This window comes from Typopeltis vanoorti, chromosome 22, assembly GCF_054136105.1.
Source record: "Typopeltis vanoorti isolate ZY-2024b chromosome 22, IOZ_Tvanoo_1.0, whole genome shotgun sequence".
NCBI classification, from domain to species: Eukaryota; Metazoa; Arthropoda; class Arachnida; order Uropygi; family Thelyphonidae; genus Typopeltis; species Typopeltis vanoorti.
In genome coordinates this window covers 53,007,170-53,025,072 of record NC_143570.1, presented here as the reverse complement: position 1 = coordinate 53,025,072, position 17,903 = coordinate 53,007,170, and the positions used below count along the sequence as shown (strand labels likewise).

At 35.2% G+C, this 17,903-nt stretch overlaps 1 protein-coding gene across 8 annotated transcripts in view; it reads left to right on the top strand.

Moving 5' to 3' along the window:
* The window catches only part of LOC150094422 (tyrosine-protein phosphatase Lar-like), a 1,380,317-nt gene that overhangs the window by 1,191,026 nt on the left and 171,388 nt on the right, over positions 1-17,903 (top strand). For 6 of the 8 annotated variants that reach the window (XM_090412197.1, XM_090412199.1, XM_090412203.1 and 3 more), the window contains one exon: positions 5,758-6,007. In XM_090412197.1, the coding sequence (XP_090268323.1) occupies positions 5,758-6,007 (250 nt within the window). The remainder of the gene's footprint in view (positions 1-5,757; positions 6,008-17,903) is intronic. The other 2 variants (XM_090412204.1, XM_090412202.1) reach the window with 1 other exon arrangement.

Here is a 17,903-nt window from a genome sequence, read left to right as displayed (position 1 = left end):
GACTTAAAAGGAGTAGAGGAATCACCACATTGCAATATTATAATTCCTGTTTCATAACAAACAGAATTAACTGTTCAGGATCAAAAATTCCTTCCCACAAATAATATCAGAGATATTACTCATAGTTGCAGGACAGATTGCTAAAATTGTCAGGACAGCACAATGAATTCTGGCAATGATGCAGAGGATATTGACTGGTAGAAGTAAGGAGATTGTGGTTTCCATTGTATAAGGTCTTAATTAGGCCACATATGGGTTGCTGTGCACAGATTTTGTCACCTGGTTTTTCAAAAGGATGAAGAGATATTAAACAAGATCCAGAAGTAATTGACTAACATAGTTTCTGAAATGTTCAGTATGGATAAGGGGTTTGGAAGATGCAATTTACAGATAAGAGATAAGAGTGGATAAGAGATGGTTGTGATATGATAGAAATATATAAATTGATATAAGATTAATATTGAAGAGGTTTCATAAAATGTTTGAAGAACAAAAGGTCATCCATAAATTAAAAATGCCAAGAAATTATATTCTTGGTTTCATCCTTTATTCAAGTTTGTGTGAACAGTTTGCACATTAAGTAACTTCACGACTGGGCTGTTTGTATATAGAGATTAATGACTCTACATCAATTTCCCTAGTATCCTATAATGCATTGCACATATCCTTGTGGACATGTATAGTGCTATGCATTATGGGAAGGGCCACTACCCAGACCAAATGAAAAAAAAAAAGTTTCAACATCTGTCTCTAATCCAGAGTATTTTAGTAATAAGTTTTAACACCTTTTGACTACTTGTATATGGAAATATGATTTCTGCATTACTTCAACCTTGGTATCATTTCTGGGTGTAGCTCCCATTGAGGAGATCTCAATAAATGTCAAAATCAGTCTGGGTTGTGACCCTTGCATAGCATTATATGTGTCTGTTAGGATATATGTGTTGCATTATGGGATACTAAGGCAATTGATATGAAGTCATTAGTCTCTATATACAAGTAGCCTAGTCATGAAGCTACTTCATGCTCAAACTGTGTTTTCATTTGGTAAAGGATGAAACGGAATACAATTTCTTGGCATCTTTAATTTATAGTATAAACAAGTGAAAAAACTTTCAATGAAAGGTCTCCAGGGAAGCTCTATAAAAAGGTTAAAAAGGAGTAAGAAGCATGTTTTTTGCATGAAATATTGCAATGCATTTCCATAGAATATGATGTGCAGAAAATGTGAATACATTTAAGGTATAGTATGAAGAGCTGTATCGACAACACAGAGACCTCCCATAATAAGTTTTTGACTTCATGGAGGTCTGAGGATAATAATAATAATCTACACCATATTTAAATAACTTTTACGGCTTACACATATAATAAACTTATATGGAATTTATTCTAAAACTACAATATATTTCAACAAATGTTACATGGACTTCATTAGGAAGATAGTTAACTACGTGAAAAAAAAAAAAAAATGAAAAAAAAATCGGAAATCGTGTATATACGAGGGTGGTCTGAAAAGTTCTCGACCATAGATGGCAACACTATCGGCAAGGTTTTTTTTTTTTTTTTTTTTTCTAAGTTGGTACATCTGTCATAAGCATCCATGTCAAATTGCAAAAGTCATTCTATGAAGTAATTGGTTTTATACAGCTGTCTGAAGCAAAAGTGTTGTCTGTATTCCTTGAATACAGACAACACGATTCAATTTTATCCTTGAAATGGATAAAATTGAAATATGAAGTTGCTACTTCATATTTCATTTATTTATAATATAATGCTTTGGTATAAAGCCATGCATAAATTTTATAATATAATGAACGACATAACAATTTAATGTGAAGATTGGCCTTGTACTTCAACTACGATACTATCAATATTGACGTTAATATTACTTGAGGATAATCACATAGAATTTTCGAGGTTTTCATCTGTTATTCTTGTCTGAATTTTTGATTTATTGTATTTCATCCTCGAAAAAAACTGTTCACACATATATGTGCTGCCAAAAAAAACAAATGATTTTTCTTGAAAAGGCGCATAAATTTGTAAATTTTTCTTCCACCAAATAAAATTTAGAAAAATCTGTCAAAGCAATGTTGTTAAACTGTGATTTTAGCACTAAATCTGCCTGAAGGCTCAATAAGTTCCATCTGTAAGTTTTCTGGCACATTATTTACATCAGCATCCATCTGACAAGCAAATATAGCGAATGTGGAGTCTTTGTTTTTGAAGTCGGCAAACCTTGTATCAAAATGCTCTATTAGTGCCTTCAGTTCATCTCCATAACAATTATAAGGGATATTTTTATGAGTTGCTAGAGTAGGAAAATGATAACAATTTTTAGCTCTTATCTGACTTTTCAACAATCTTAGTTTATTACAAAAAGCTTTGACATGTCCATGCAGTTCATGAACCAATTGTTCTTGTTTTTGCAATTTAAGAATCAGTTCGTTTAGGTATCCGGTGACATCTACAAGGAATGCTAAATCACACACCCACTCATCATCTTTTACTTGGTTAATTGTGTTTCCTTTTATGTCCATAAAATCTGCATTGTCTTGCCTCAGATCATAAAATCGTTTTAATATTTTACCTTTACTCAACCACTTCACTTCACAATAATAAGACACATCTTCAAAATCCGAAAATAGGTCTGCCAAATACTCCTTAAATTGGTGGTGATTAAGTGCATGTGACTTAATAAAGTTAATACTGGCCACTACAACTTTCATAACATTTGTGAATTTAATCGATTTTGCACACAGATTTTGTTGGTGGATAATGCAGTGAAAATTTGTTAAATTTTCTGGATGGGTTTGTAGTTCTATTGATGAACTACAGACTACTCTTTCATGAACTATTCCAATAAATCCCTTCTGTGCACCAACCATTGCAGGGGCTCCATCGGTGCATATGCCAGATAGTGAACTCCATTTAAGCCCAAATCTCTCGAAGACTGTGTTGACTGTTTCAAATATATCTTCACCGGTAGTTGTTCCTTTTAACGGCCGAAGTGCCAATAATTCTTCTATGATGTTGAAATCCGCATCAACTCCTCAAATAAATATTACTAGTTGTGCTGTATCGGAGGCTGTCATCCAAAGCAATTGAAAATGCTTCCAATCTAGCAATCTTCTCTTTTAAACTTTTTTTGATATCATCAGCAATAATTTCTATCCGTCGGATAACAGTACGTATCGACAAACGAATATTCTCGGAGTCTTTTTTCTTTTCAGGACATATTATACTTACAACAACATCCAGCAGACATTCTTTGATAAATTCTCCTTCACCAAATGACTTAGAATGCTTAGCGATTTTTTCGCTTACCACAAAGCTGGCTTTGACAATGCTGTGGTGCTGCGTTCTTTGCTTATTAAACATTTGCTGCTGGGTATCCAAGTTCTTCTTCAACTTCTGTATTTCATCTTTTCGTAGTTGTCCATCAATTTTTGGGTGATCCGCATGATTCGAAGTAAAGTGTCTCTTCAAGTTGTATTCTTTGTTGATGGATACGGATTCGTTGCACAGCAAACATTTATTCAGAATAAAATAATAATCCTCTGTCCAGTTGTCTTGAAATTGACGATTCTCTCCATCTACTTTTCTTTTTTTTGCAATAACCCTTGACATTGTCCCAAATTTATAAGCGATATTCAGAACTGTCAAACAAAACTGTCTTCTACACCACAGACACTGAACAGAACATACCATCAATGCAGGCACTGAACAAAGCACAACACCAACGCAAGTACCAAACTGACACATTGTAACACGTTCACACACACCGCTAGTCAAAGTGAGAAAGAGACCTTGGTTGGAGAAAACATAGTGTGTTTTGTGCAAGTCATACAACGTCAGCTTAATGTGAGTTAGTAGAACACACCATGTTTTCTCCCACCATGAATCAGACAAACTTCGCTGAAATAGATTAGGGCCGGATCTGGGTCGGGGGGGTTGCCCATATGTGGTAAAGAGCATAAAAATGCCACTGCTTCTATACCTATCATTGTCTCCTCTTCACCCCTCCCCCCAGGCTCAATGTTTCCTGGCGTCGTCCCCCAAGCACCCATTCTCACAAGAGGCCATCCCTGCTATCATCCACCCTGGGAATTCTAGTATCCCTGCATTGACACACTAACTCGTTCAGAAAACAACAATCTTTCCAGATGCCTTCGTCCTTCCTCATTCAAATGCAAGCAGTCTCTAGCATACAGTTCCCTTCTGTCTTCAAACACCCTCCAAGCATCCACATATTCCAACCCTCTCTTCTCACACATTCTGGCTATTATGTGATTCAGTATTGCTGCGCTTCTGCTCAGCTCGTCACTATCATACCTGTGCAACACACACACACAATCTTCCCTCTCTGCATTTTGTTTTGCACAACTTCAAGCAAGAATCTCAGATCTCTCACCGCCCGATTTACACTGCCTCTCAAGTCATTCGTGCTCACCATCTACAGAGGGTGAAATGCAAGCGGCGACTTTTCTGTAAACTGTTCTCACAAGCTTCTCCAACAACTTAACCACTACACCTGACACACAGATAAGCCCATGGTTTGATGCTTGAGTTCCATCACCTCCTTTATGAAGTGGCACAATCTTTTCCTCCTTCTGCAGCATAAATTGCATCCCAAAATGCATTCCAAAATTGCATCTCTGCCCTCTTTCTGCAGCACCTTCTCCTTTATGAACTGGCACAATCTTTTACTCCTTCTGCAGCATAAATTATATTCCAAAATTGCTTTATATTATTCCATAACTTTATATTTCTCCATATTCAAATTGACACCCATTATCTTTTGCCTGTACACAGCCTATTTAAATCATCCTGAAAACTCTCTGCATCACCTTGAATAACGTGATATTACACTATTATAGTTGAAAAGAATAATTGTAGTAGGTTGTGTAGATAAAAATTATTTTTAAAAAAAACGTATCAACAATTAATAGTGATCACTTCTCAAAAGTTGGATATTGGATTGTTTTGGGTTAGGGCAGTTTCATAGCATTTCACATGATTCAACCAAAAGATGATCAAATGTTAACTTGCTGAAATGAAGAAGTTTTGTCTGGTTCCAGAGAATTCTACACCTAGTATCAATAGTGTGAGAAGCAAGGCCAGACTTGTCAGATTCCAAAAATGTAATATAGTCTTGGCATACTTCAATTCTAATCAAGGCAGAATGGCTAGTCTGTCCAAAATAATTTTTGTTTTTTGTGTAAGCTTGAAAGTTATTTAAATATGTGCAGTGCACGTGTTCCATTGAAGCTGTTAATAATGTATATTTCACTTCAGTATTTTCAAAAATATTCTACACTATTTAAATTCCATAATTTTGTAGTTTAAACATTTTGACAGTTAGTCGCTTAATAGTATGCATATTAATGATAAATCTGCTTGTACAGTAAATGCCCACATTTATTGGGAAGAGATGTTCAGTATAATTTTTGTTACCTATTTTGATAAAAATTAGAATTAAGTTTGAATTTTCTGAAGAATATAGGATGTAGCTAAAATTATCTAATGAAGGACTTATTTAATACATGCATTTATTTCTACATATAAATTTCAGCATTTATAAATGAAAAACTACTCAAATTAGTTGTATGTAAACTGCCTCATCTTGTGATAGATAAAATTCATCTCCTTTGGAAGGTTGCCTTATTATAAGTGATTTAGCACCTTCTTCTTAATTTACACACATATTATAGCTGTATACTTTATGAGTTAGAGAGCAGATGACCTTTACAGGCGTTTCCCTGACCTCCACAGACGACGCCAAATGGCCAAAACCCCTGCTGGAGAGACAACCATGAAGCTTTTGATGAATGCTGCTGATCGAGACTTAGCCTCCCATCCAACTGATCCTGTAGAAATGAGAAGACTTAATTACCAGACTCCTGCAATGATGAGCCATCCACCCATTCCTGTTACTGAACTGAATAACCATATCGAAAGATTAAAAGCAAATGACAACTTGAAATTTTCACAGGAATATGAGGTGACATTATATTTTTTTGTCTAAGATGCCAAATTTTTTAAGCTGGAAAAAAAATCCATTTATCAAATAAAATATTACACATTTAATAAATTTAAATGTTAACATTGCTGTTTCTTTTTCTTCCTAACATATCTTAGTGACTTAATCACTTCATGCAGCAACTTTGTGACATAATGCCTGACACAGAAACTGAAACCTTTTTTTTATTATTATTAAAGTGAAATATCTTTTGTGCATCATACAATAATGTCAGATAGCTCATAACTCTTAGACTCTATTCATCTATTATTTTTTAATGAGATAAATTCCTGCAGTTAAAATATAACAGTAATTAATACTATTTCCTAATAAATAGATTTCTGAAGGAATTTGAACTGTGCTTTTAGTTAGAGAGGTGGTGGTTGAGTGGATAAATAGCTTATGACTATTTTTGTTGTAATTAAACAACAGAAGAAATATTAAAATTCAGTATAAATTATGCATTTTTGAAAATTATTAAATAAGCTTTGCTATTCTTTTCTAACTATAAAAACTCATTTTTATTTTCACTTATATATTCCTTCATGTGACCATCCCACCTATGAAAAGCATTAGCATATAGCAAACCATGTTGCCCTCTACCCATATAGTTTTCCATTTTCTCTCTATACACTCCTGTATTTTGCTCTTGACCAACTTCTCCAATACCTGGACTACGACTCCTGATATGCTGATTGGTCCATAATTTTCTAGTCTTGGAGCCCCCTTTATGTAATGGAACTATTTTCTCCTCTTTCCACCCCCTTGAGACTAAGATTAAGCAATGTGTTCAAAGGCACTGCCAGTTCCCTAGCACCTTCTCATAAAACTTGAGTCGGTATACCATGTAAACCCATAGGTATATTCAAAATAAAGGTTCTGTAATATGCTTTTCACCTCCAGTTCATTTACCTCAGTTTACATATAAGCCTTTGCCTCTCTTGTTACTGCAGTATATCCATTTCTTCAACAGTAATTATACTATTTTATCTGATTCAGTTACCTCCCTATCATCAGCATTCATTAAAATTGTTCTGCCATAAACATCCTTCCTTTTACTTGCTTTTAGCTGGTTTACCAGCTACGAGTATACTCGTATGATGCTTACCGCCAGCAACGAGATTACTGTACTGACCTTGAAGAAGTGAAAATGCTTGGCTTGTGGAGCTAGCATCAAACTGTGTATTCTCATAGATGGTATATGCTCTGCACAAGCCAACTACGAGTATACTCGTATCACGCCGCCGGCAACGAGATTACCGTACTGACCTTGAAGAAGTGAAATTGCTCGGCGTACGGGAACAGACTATGCCGAAGTAGTGTAGCAGCAAACATGTTAACATATACCTCCCACTTAACTGAAAATTCCATACATTTAGCCACCTTTAAGATCAAGACCATATGATCACACTGCAATTGGTGGGAACGTGGTCGCATTGATTATAGACAAATATGCTGACGCAATTACTAGACTTCATCATCATCATCAAATTTCTAGCATGTACCCTCAAGGAGTGTACAGGATATGATAGTACTACACAAAAAATTTACACCATTACTAAATTCCTATCTACAATTTTCCTCCAAATCAATCTGTTACCTGTCAAGACTCCAACATTATCAGATATTATATTTCTGTCTTCTAAGGCACTTTTTACTGTATCAATCCACCTATATCTTGGTCTTCCTCTGAGTCCTTTTCCTGCCAACCTGGCAGAGAACACTTGTTTTGCTAATCTTTTCTCTCTCATTCTGTTTAAGTGACCATACCACCTGAGATTAGCTCTGCTAACACATTAATGGATTACTAGACTTAGCACTCTCAAACCCCTAATACATTCCCTCACATGCTGCCTTGAGTAATTATTGCTTAGTAACTGCATAAATTGCATTTCATTCTTCCCATGTGTTCTTTCCTACTTCCAATTTATGTTCTCATATTAATACTTATGGCTATTTTGCCTATTTTCATAAGAAGTACATGTCTTACATCATTGGCTTTTTACTCCAATTAAATTAAAAATTGATGATATCTTTTTAAAAACATAAATTGAAAGAAAAGTAATATAAAAGAAATAATTTTTGACATACATTTATAGAATCTTCACGATCAACTTCTTATGGAATGGCATCAGAAATATATTGATAAAAAGTATACATATAACTGAACTTTAAACCATTAAAGTTCAGTTATATGTATACTGAACTTTAATGGTATGAATAATCAGCTATAAACTATTTAGGACTATCATTTGAATAAATACATTAGAACTTTTTTCAAAAAGGGGGGATAAAATAGAGATAAAAATATATGAAAACTAAAAATGCAGAAATTAAAGACGTGGACTAAAAACCGAAAAATACATATAATGGTCTCATATCAAGGGTGAACTACAAAATTAAAAAAAAAGAGAGAAAGATAAAAAATGGGAGTGTGAGTCATTTTTACTAAGTATCATCTTCAGAGCTCATGGACAAAGTGGAGTCTTGTTATGTTAGCTTTATATTTCCATCAGATTTTCTGTGTTACTCTATTGGTGGGAATCTTGGCCTAATTTGCATTTGTGGAGCTTCCAACTCTCTGAGATTACATTGGTAAGCTGGACATTTATTGAGTTTTTGTTGCATATAATGGCTATAGTTTCTGACATCCTTCTTCTTCATGTAGCTTCCTCAGTGAGAGGGTGCAGCAGCATGCCCTTCCAGTTCTCTCTGTTGGTGGCTTTCCTTTTTGTTTCTGCATAGCCATGTGATCCTGTCCATGATCTTATATCTTCAAGGCATGTCCTTCGTTTTTTGCCTCTTGATCCTTTTCCCATAATTTTTCCCTCTAAAACTGTTAGTATCCTCTGTCCTGCTGAACCTCTCAGTACATGTCCTGCCAATCTCATCTTTCTCTGGATCATTTCCTGTAATAAAGATCTCTGTGTTCTCATTCTCTGTAGGACATCTGTATTTGTCACATGTTCTGTCCATGGGATTTTCAGAGCTCTCCTGTAGCACCTCATTTCAAAGGCCATTATCTGTTGCCTTACTCTCTTCTTGAATATCCAGGTCTCACTTCCATATATGAAAATTGGCCACACTAATGTTCTTATCATTCTTTTCTTTGTCTCGATACTCACAGAACTTCTGAGCAGATCTTTATTTTTCCAGAATACATCTTGAGCTATGGCTGTTCTTATTTTTATTTCTTTATCTTGCTTTCCATCTGCAATAAAGTTGGTGCCTAAATGTTTGTATTCTGTTGTATATTCAATTTTCATATTGTTTATGAATATTTCTGGCTCGTATCGTTTGGGATTTTCATAAATTTGGTCTTTTTTGCATTGATATCTAACCCAAATTATTTACCCTCTTCAATTAGTAGCTGCAGTAATTTGATTGATTTGTTTCTGTTTTCTGCTATTAGAATGGTATCAGCATATCTAAGATTGTTGTATTTTATACCATTGATACTAATTCCTATTTTTTGTTTTTCAATCTTTTTCATCACTGTCTCACTATAGATATTAAATACATTTGGTGAAACGATACAACCTTGTCTAATTCCTCTTTTTATTTTCACTACAGAAGTCTCATTGTTAAACAGCTGTATTTTTTGTTTGGTGTAAATCATTTTTATAATCTTAAGTACATGATCTTCTATATATAATTTATCTAATGTATTAAACATTTTATTATGTTTTACCCGTCAAAAGCCTTCTGAAAGTCTATGAAGCATATCTAAATATTCCTATTTCTTTCGAGTGATCTTTCTATTAATATTTTTAGTTCCAGGGTCGCATTAATGGTTCCCATTCCTCTTCTGAAGCCTTTCTGTTGTTCACTCAATTCATCGCTTATGGCTCTTTCAATTTGCTTTTTAACAATGGTTAAAATAATTTTAGATGCATGGGATATTAGGCTCACAGTTCTGTAATCCTCGCAATTTTGTGCATTATGTTTCTTTTGAATTGTTTGAGTGGAATTGTTTGATGACCAAGTGGAATTTGTTCATTAATGATATAGGAAAGGATCTGAGAGGAACGGTTCATTTGTTCGCGGATGATACAAAGTTGGGTAGAGCAATAGTGAATGCAGATAATGTCAAAATTTTGCAGGATGATTTGGATAGATTGGAGGACTGGGCTAAGGAGAATGGATGTCAATTTAATGTGGCAAAATGTAAGGTTATACATTTTGGGGTGAAAAGATTAGCAGCAGTTTACTACATTGGTGGAACTGTACTCCAGGAAATTGATGAGGCAAGAGATTTAGGAGTGTTGGTGGATAAGGAGTTGAAGTTTAGGGGGCACATTGCAAAAGTGGCCAAATCAGCTCATCAAATCACTTGGTTGCTGAAGAATACGTTGACAAGCAGAGACAAGCATGTTATTGTTCCTCTGTATCGAGCATTGATAAGACCCCATCTCGACTACTGTGCCCAGATTTGGTCACCTAGGTTTCTTCTTGATGGGGAGGAGGTTGAGAGGATCCAGAGGCGAGTGACCAAGATGATAGCAGGTCTGTGGAATGAACCTTATGAGAACAGGTTGAGGATTTGTGGGTTGCAGAAATTGGTTGATAGGCAGAGGAAGGGAGATATGATTGAGACATTCAAATTACTGAAGGGTTTCTATAAAATTAATTCAGAAGATATTTTTGAGGACAGGGCTGATGGTGGTGGTGGGAGGACTAGGGGACATCCATGGAAGCTGGGCAACAGTGTGGTTAGTAAGGGTATTAGAGCTGGGTTCTTTACTTTTAGAGTGGTGAATGAGTGGAATAAGCTGCCAGAGTCTGTAGTGAGTGCTGTGACAGTGAATGAGTTTAAAGCAAGGTATGATAGATACACTGTGAATGTCGAATAGTTGTGATGAACATGATTTGGGCCTCCCTCAATGAGTCTAATGGAGTTGCCCATAATAATAATAATAATTGGTATGCAGATAGATGTTGTAAAAACTTCAGGTAATTGTATTGTTTTATAGATGTCCTGAATGGATTCCAATGAATAGTTGTTATTATTGCCAGTCAAAGCTTTCAACAGCTCAGCCGGAATATTATCACACCCAGGGGATTTATTATTAGGAAGATTCTTGATTGCATGTTCTACCTCCTTTCTTGTGGGTAGAGTGGTATCTTTTGTTAAATTTAACTTAAGGTGTTGTGAATCATCTAACATGTTACCGTTATCATCATCATAGAGGTCTGATAAGTACTCCACCCATCTTCCATTTATCTTTTCCTTATCAATGAGTACATTTCCATCTTTGTCCTGGATGTTATTCGACTGTGTACATTTTGCTTTTCCATTAAGTTCTTTCACTTTCAGGAATGCTTCTCTGGTCTTGTTCCTGTTTTGTAATTCTTCTATCTCAGTGCACTGCCTATTTATCCAGTTTTCTTTCAATCTTTTACATAACTGTTTGATTCTTTTATACAAAATTTTATATCTTAACCTTTCTTCTTCATTTGCTCCTCTTTTCCATGTTCTTCTTTCATCAATAAGGTTGATTACCTCTTGAGTTATCCATGGTTTTTTCTTTCTTTCTTGTTTATTGATGTGGTTTTTAGCAGATGTTATGCTTGTAGTCTATTCCACTGAGAGGGTTCATTTTCGTTTTGCAACTGTGCAGACAGCAGTTCTGAAATATTTTCATTGAATTTTGATTTTATTATTGGATTTTGTACCATTTGCAGATCCCATTTTTAGAGGTTGACTTCTTTTAAATTTTATTCTTTTCAGGCGAATATTCATCTTCATTAAGACCAGTCTATGATCAGATCCACAGTCAGCACTTAGCATCACCTTAGAGTTCCGTATTCCATTGAAGTAACGTTTACTGACTACAATATAGTCTAATTGATTTTCTTCCATCCGGAATCCGGACTTTCCCATGTGTAACGTGCTATTGGTATTTGCTCAAAATAAGTGTTAGTTATGATGAGACCGTGCTTGTTACAGAAATCAATCAGCTTTTGTCCTCTCTCATTCCGAATTCCTAGTCCAAAAGGACCCACGTGTGTAGATGTTCTCTCTGATCCAACTTTTGTGTTCCAGTCACCCATAGCACAAATAACTCGATCTTTCTTGCCTCCAACTTCCTTTATACACCATTCTATTTCATCATACATGATATCTATTTCTGCTTCCTCATTCTGTTCTGTAGGAGCATATACTTGATCAGCATATCCCTAAGTTTAGATTTCACTAGAATTGCCATTACTCTATCTGATTTTTTGATTATATGGATAATGTTTTAATTAGTTTTCTTCTCTACAATAAACGCTACACCTCTTCTTGATATTTCGCCACCTGACGTATATATTTTATATATCTTGCCATTTGGAAGTTTTGACTCAAAATCTGATGATCATTTCCAAAAAGTTTCACTTATTTCTAGTATACTAATATTCAATCTCTCCATCTCTCTCATCACATTAGCCAATTTCCTGCATTTATTCAATCCTCTTACATTCCAAGTAGCAGTATTCAAGCAATTTCTGCGTCGAGTTTGTTTATAGCAGTCACGGACTGACGATACTGCAGAGCCTGCTATATCACCCTGACACCACCGTTCCGGGCATATTGAGTCTACCCGGGCTTTAATTCTTTTCTGTGTACCTCACTTACTATGATGCTTTACATAGCGGCATTTTTTACGGAATTGGCCGCCAGAACCATCCAACCCCCAATATGAATGGAGGACTGCAGCTGTCATTGGTTAGCGGGTCCCATAGACCTAGCCAGGAGGCCCACAAAGTAGTGACACCGATCATCCCCCTCATTCACCACCGAGGGAACGCCGCGATGCACCATGACAGCCCAGCGACTGGGCTGATATCCTTACCATTATTTTATTGTTCTGGAAGTGTAATATGATGGCTTTTTTTCAGTTTGCAGGATATGCTTATGTAGAAGCACATGGATTGCAATTTCTGTTTTCATGGTATTTGGTTTTTTGTTCTTATTTCGGTTTTTACTCTTCTCGGTATTAGAATTGGTATATTGCAATCACGAAAATGTTCTTGTAGTTTTGCCCATAGTGATCTAATCATGGAACCTGTATAGGTGACATCACATTCATGCCAGCAAGGAAATTTGTACAATACATTGTAGTATTAGTAAACACCAATTTATAGTCGGTATGCTTGAATATATATATAAGTATGGTATGTATTCTGGATATATGGCAATTGAATGATTTTTTTGTGTTGGAAAGTTTTCTTTTATTATAGTACTGGTTAGATGAGTTTTTGCTCTTTGGTTAGCATAATTTATTAGTTGCATGGGGTGGTTTCAGTTTTTAACTATCTGTATTAATTTTCTGATCTCCATGTTAAGATAATTATTTGTAGTCGAAAATTTGTATGCATTTATAAATTGTGAAAGAATAACTGTTTTTCTATAACTGTTGTTAATGGTGGAAGTGGAGGTAGTTACTGATATGTGTAAATTTGTGGAATATTTTTGTGGCTATTTTGTTGTTACTTCTAATTAATGCTAAGTTTAGGAAATTTATAGATTTTTCTTGTTCTGTTTCTGTAGTGAACTTTACCAATTATATATTTGGTTTAATCCTTTATCCAAGTGTAAACAAACCAAGTTTGCTCCTGAAGTATTTTCAGGACTGGGACAACTCATGGTAAAGGTGGAGTAAGGTCTGATCACTTACCTTAGTATCTCCCATAATGCAAAGCACATCTCCTTGCAGACATGTAGAATGCTATGCATTAAGGGAAGGGCCACTACCCAAACTGGTTTCACCCTTCATCGAGGTCTCATCAGTGGGAGCCAGACCCAGAGGTAGTGATACTAAGGTGGAAGCAATGCAGAAGTCATATCACCATATACCAGTTGCCAAAAGGTGTCAACACCTTATTATTAAAATTCTCTTGATTAGAGATGGTTGATGGAAGTTTTTCACTTGGCTATGTTACCAATTATATATTTGGTTTAATCCTTTATTCAGGTGTAAGCAAACCAAGTTTGCTCCTGAAGTATTTTCAGGACTGGGACAACTCATGGTAAAGATGGAGTAAGTGCTGATCACTTACCTTAGTATCTCCGATAATGCAAAGCACATCTCCTTGCGGACACGTATAATGCTATGCATTTAGTCTATTGCATTTAGTCTATTGCTGAAGTTGTTAAGGGAAGCTTGTAAAGAGATAATATATTATATTATTATTATTATTATTATTATTATGATTTGACACCTCCAGGGAGTCCAAGGACTCATCGAGGGAGGGTACCAGGTCTACAACTCCGTCTCCACCATTCAATCACAACTGACCACAATGCATGTTGGTTCCCCAATGCATGAAACACTGTCCATATATCGGCTGTAATGTAATGCCAGGGGGAAGAGAAAGGTTTAATAGATTTAATTCTAAATGTGATAAAAATAATTCGGTATTTTGAGTAGCCTTTATGGATTTTAATTTGTCCAAATATATATGGAGCACGAGTGATAAGGGGGTATTGTATTTTTCATTGTTATTTTATCTATCTTATTTTGATTTTTTAATTTGTGTAATACATTGTCAATCTGTTTTATGAGATTAGGAGTGGGGTCATTTATTTTTATCTGTCTCCTTTTTTTAAAAAAAAATTTGTAGTTCATCCTTGATACAAGACCATTATGAAATCACTGTATGTATTTTTTGGTATTTACTCTGCATATCTTTAATTTCTGCATTTTTATCTCTATTTTCCCCCCTTTTTAAAAAACGTTTTAATGTATTTATTCAAATAATAGTCCCAAATGGTTTATAGATCATTATTCATAGTTCATTTAATGGTTTAAAGTTCAGATATATATATATATATATATATATATATATATCTTATTTATAATATATTATAATATACTTTTATAACAGCAGTATTCTCTGTGTTCATCAGCATGGGTTTGTTAAGAGGAGATCATGTTTCACTAACTTATGTACTATAACACGGTGACATATACCTTGAACAAGAGAGATGCATATACAGTGGTGTACTTGGATTTTGCAAAGGCTTTTGATAGACTGTCACATGACAAGCTCTTAAATAAATTGAAACAAACAGGATTGGATAACAGACTTCTGTGTTGGATCAGTGACTGGCTGTCAGATAGGTATCAGAAAGTTGTATATGGGGGTGCAGTATCTCGAAAGGAGCGAGTGAGAAGTGAAAGAGAAAGGTCAGCAGTGTGTGCCTCATGGGTCAGTTTTGAGACCATTGTTGTTCAATTTGTATGTTAATGATATTGGCTTGGGTTTAACTAGTAATATCCAGATGTTTGTGGATGATGCAAAAGTGGGGAGAGCAATGCACAGTCAGGCTGATGTTAATGCCTTACAAGAGAACTTGAATAGATTGCATGAATGGGCAGGTAAGTGGAACTGTCAGTTCAATGTTGCCAAGTGTAAGGTTTTGAGATTTGGTAAGCAGCGATGGAATGTAAAGTATACACTAGGTGGGGTAACTTTAACAGAAGTAGAGAAGATGAGAAATCTAGGAGTGAATGTGGACAAGAACCTGAAACAGGGGACACATTGCACAAGTTTTGAAGACATCGCATTGAATAATGGCAATGATGCAGAGAACCTGACATGCAGAAATAGAGAGGTTATGATTCCATTGTATAAAGCCTTGATCAGGCCACATATGGATTATTGTGCACAGATTTGGTCGCCAGGTTTTCATGGTGACGAGGATATGTTGGAAAGGATACAGAGAAGATTCACGAAGGTAGTCAGTGGTCTTTGGAGTGTGGAGTACGAGGATGGATTTAGAGAATGTAAGTTGCAAAACTTCATGAATAGGAGGAAGAGGGGAGGGAGATATGATTGAGACATATAAGTTGGCCAAAGGTTGTTATCAGGTAGACATGGAAGAGATTTTTCATAGAATGGGAGAGGGGAGTAAAACAAGAGGCCATTGCTGGAAACAGTATAAGGAGGGTGTGAGCAAAAGGGTGAGAAGCAGGTGCTTTGCACGGAGGGTGGTTGGCAAGTGGAATGCATTGCCTGAGTGTGTTGTAAATGTGGACACATTGAATCAGTTTAAGACGCGGTTGGATGAGCATTGTATGCAATAATGAGTACCTCCCGCGATGAGTCTCTGACTCCATGGAGGTCAAATGTTAATAATAATAATAATATACACACACACACACACTTTTAATATATTTCTGGTGACATTCCATAAAAAAGTTAATCTTGAATTATTCAAATTAAGTGGATATTTAATCCAGCATTATTTCAATGCCGAATAGAGAAACTGCAAGAGTTTCATGCTGAATATAGATAGAAACTATAAAAGTTTTGGCGGATCCAAGCATAAGCAAACCTTTCATGACCAAGGCAACTCTTAGTAAAGGAGGGGTAAGCTCTGTTAACTATCCTTAGTATTTTCCATAATGTAAAATATATCTCCTAGGACAGCGCTTCCCAAACTGTGGGCCGTGGCCCCCTTGGGGGCCGTAGGTTTTGTTGAGGGGGGACCGTGAAATAATGAAAACAAATTTAAAATATTTTAAGACTAAGTAGATTTTTTTGTTATTTTAAAAGAAACGTATTTAACTTTTATTATTTATTATTTCTTTTTTGTTATTTTTTATATTTTAATGGAAAAATTCACACATTGGTGTTGGTTCACAAACTTTGCTTCCTGCGTATTTCAGCGCTTAATGAATATTAGTAAATATTGCTTATTTATATGTTTCATTTCAAAGCAGTGGTTAATTGTATTTACTTCAAATGCTCTTCAGGGAAGCTCCAAATCTTTCTGTCCCTTTCATCATGCGTTCGTAATCAGGAACTGTTGATATTGACTTTATATACATATCAAAACTCGTTTTATATTATCACTGTCATCCGAGCTAGTTTTCTGTTACCAATAAAAGTTTCGCATATACTTCACACATGAAAAAAAAAAGCTTAAGCAAGTTCATGTGGGGAGATAGTAACTAGCTTGCAGTGGTAAACAACACGCCCTCCCACTATTCTGCAGAGGCAATAAAAACAAGTACTTTTATTATGCCAGTGAATAAGGTATGAGGGGTCTGTGTAATATATTTCTCAACAAATAGTGCAATTAGAGACAACTGGGATAAAAACACACTAATTAATGAATCACATGTCCCCTCATACAGAAACTATGCTGTATAGACTGAAACAAAACCATATGTCGCATGGGCAAACACAGTATCTAAATAAAAACTATTGTTATTAATTCGATGTGTGTGAGTTCGATTTCTCAAGGCAGCAATAAAATTCAACCGAACGTGTTAAAATTTGTAAAAGTGTTAAAACTAAGTAATATATATATATATAATGAATATTATGGCAGTTTCACATATGGAATTCGGTTGAAGAGAGTTAGGATGTCAGCTATGCTTTTATCTTTCGGTTGCGCGATCTTTTGTTAATACCGCACCAATCATATGCACGTTTTAATAACTTGCCTTTGCTGTCTGTTTCGCGTTAGGCTTAATTACCGTAAAGGGAGAAAAGTCACAAAAGAGAAAAAAAATGTTCCTTGTCCGGGGATTCCCTTATTCAGGTAATATTCACTATTTTCATGTTATGAGTCTGTGGTGTGCCAGTATTGGTAAGTGGTGATATTATTTGATCTATTCTACTTTAAAAAATTTAACCCTGAGATGGATAAGTGACTGATAAAAAATAAAAAAAAAATTCCCACGAACAATCAGAAGAAGCAGAAACAGACTCAAAAAAAGGACAGTATTTCATATTTTACCAGAATAGCCCGCATCGTCTTCAGAACCAAATGGTAAAAGGCAAAAAATGTAATATATGCATTTGATTTTTGCAATATTCGCTGTGTGTTTTGTGTTTTGTATTGAATATAAATACAATAAATATTATAATAATATATCTC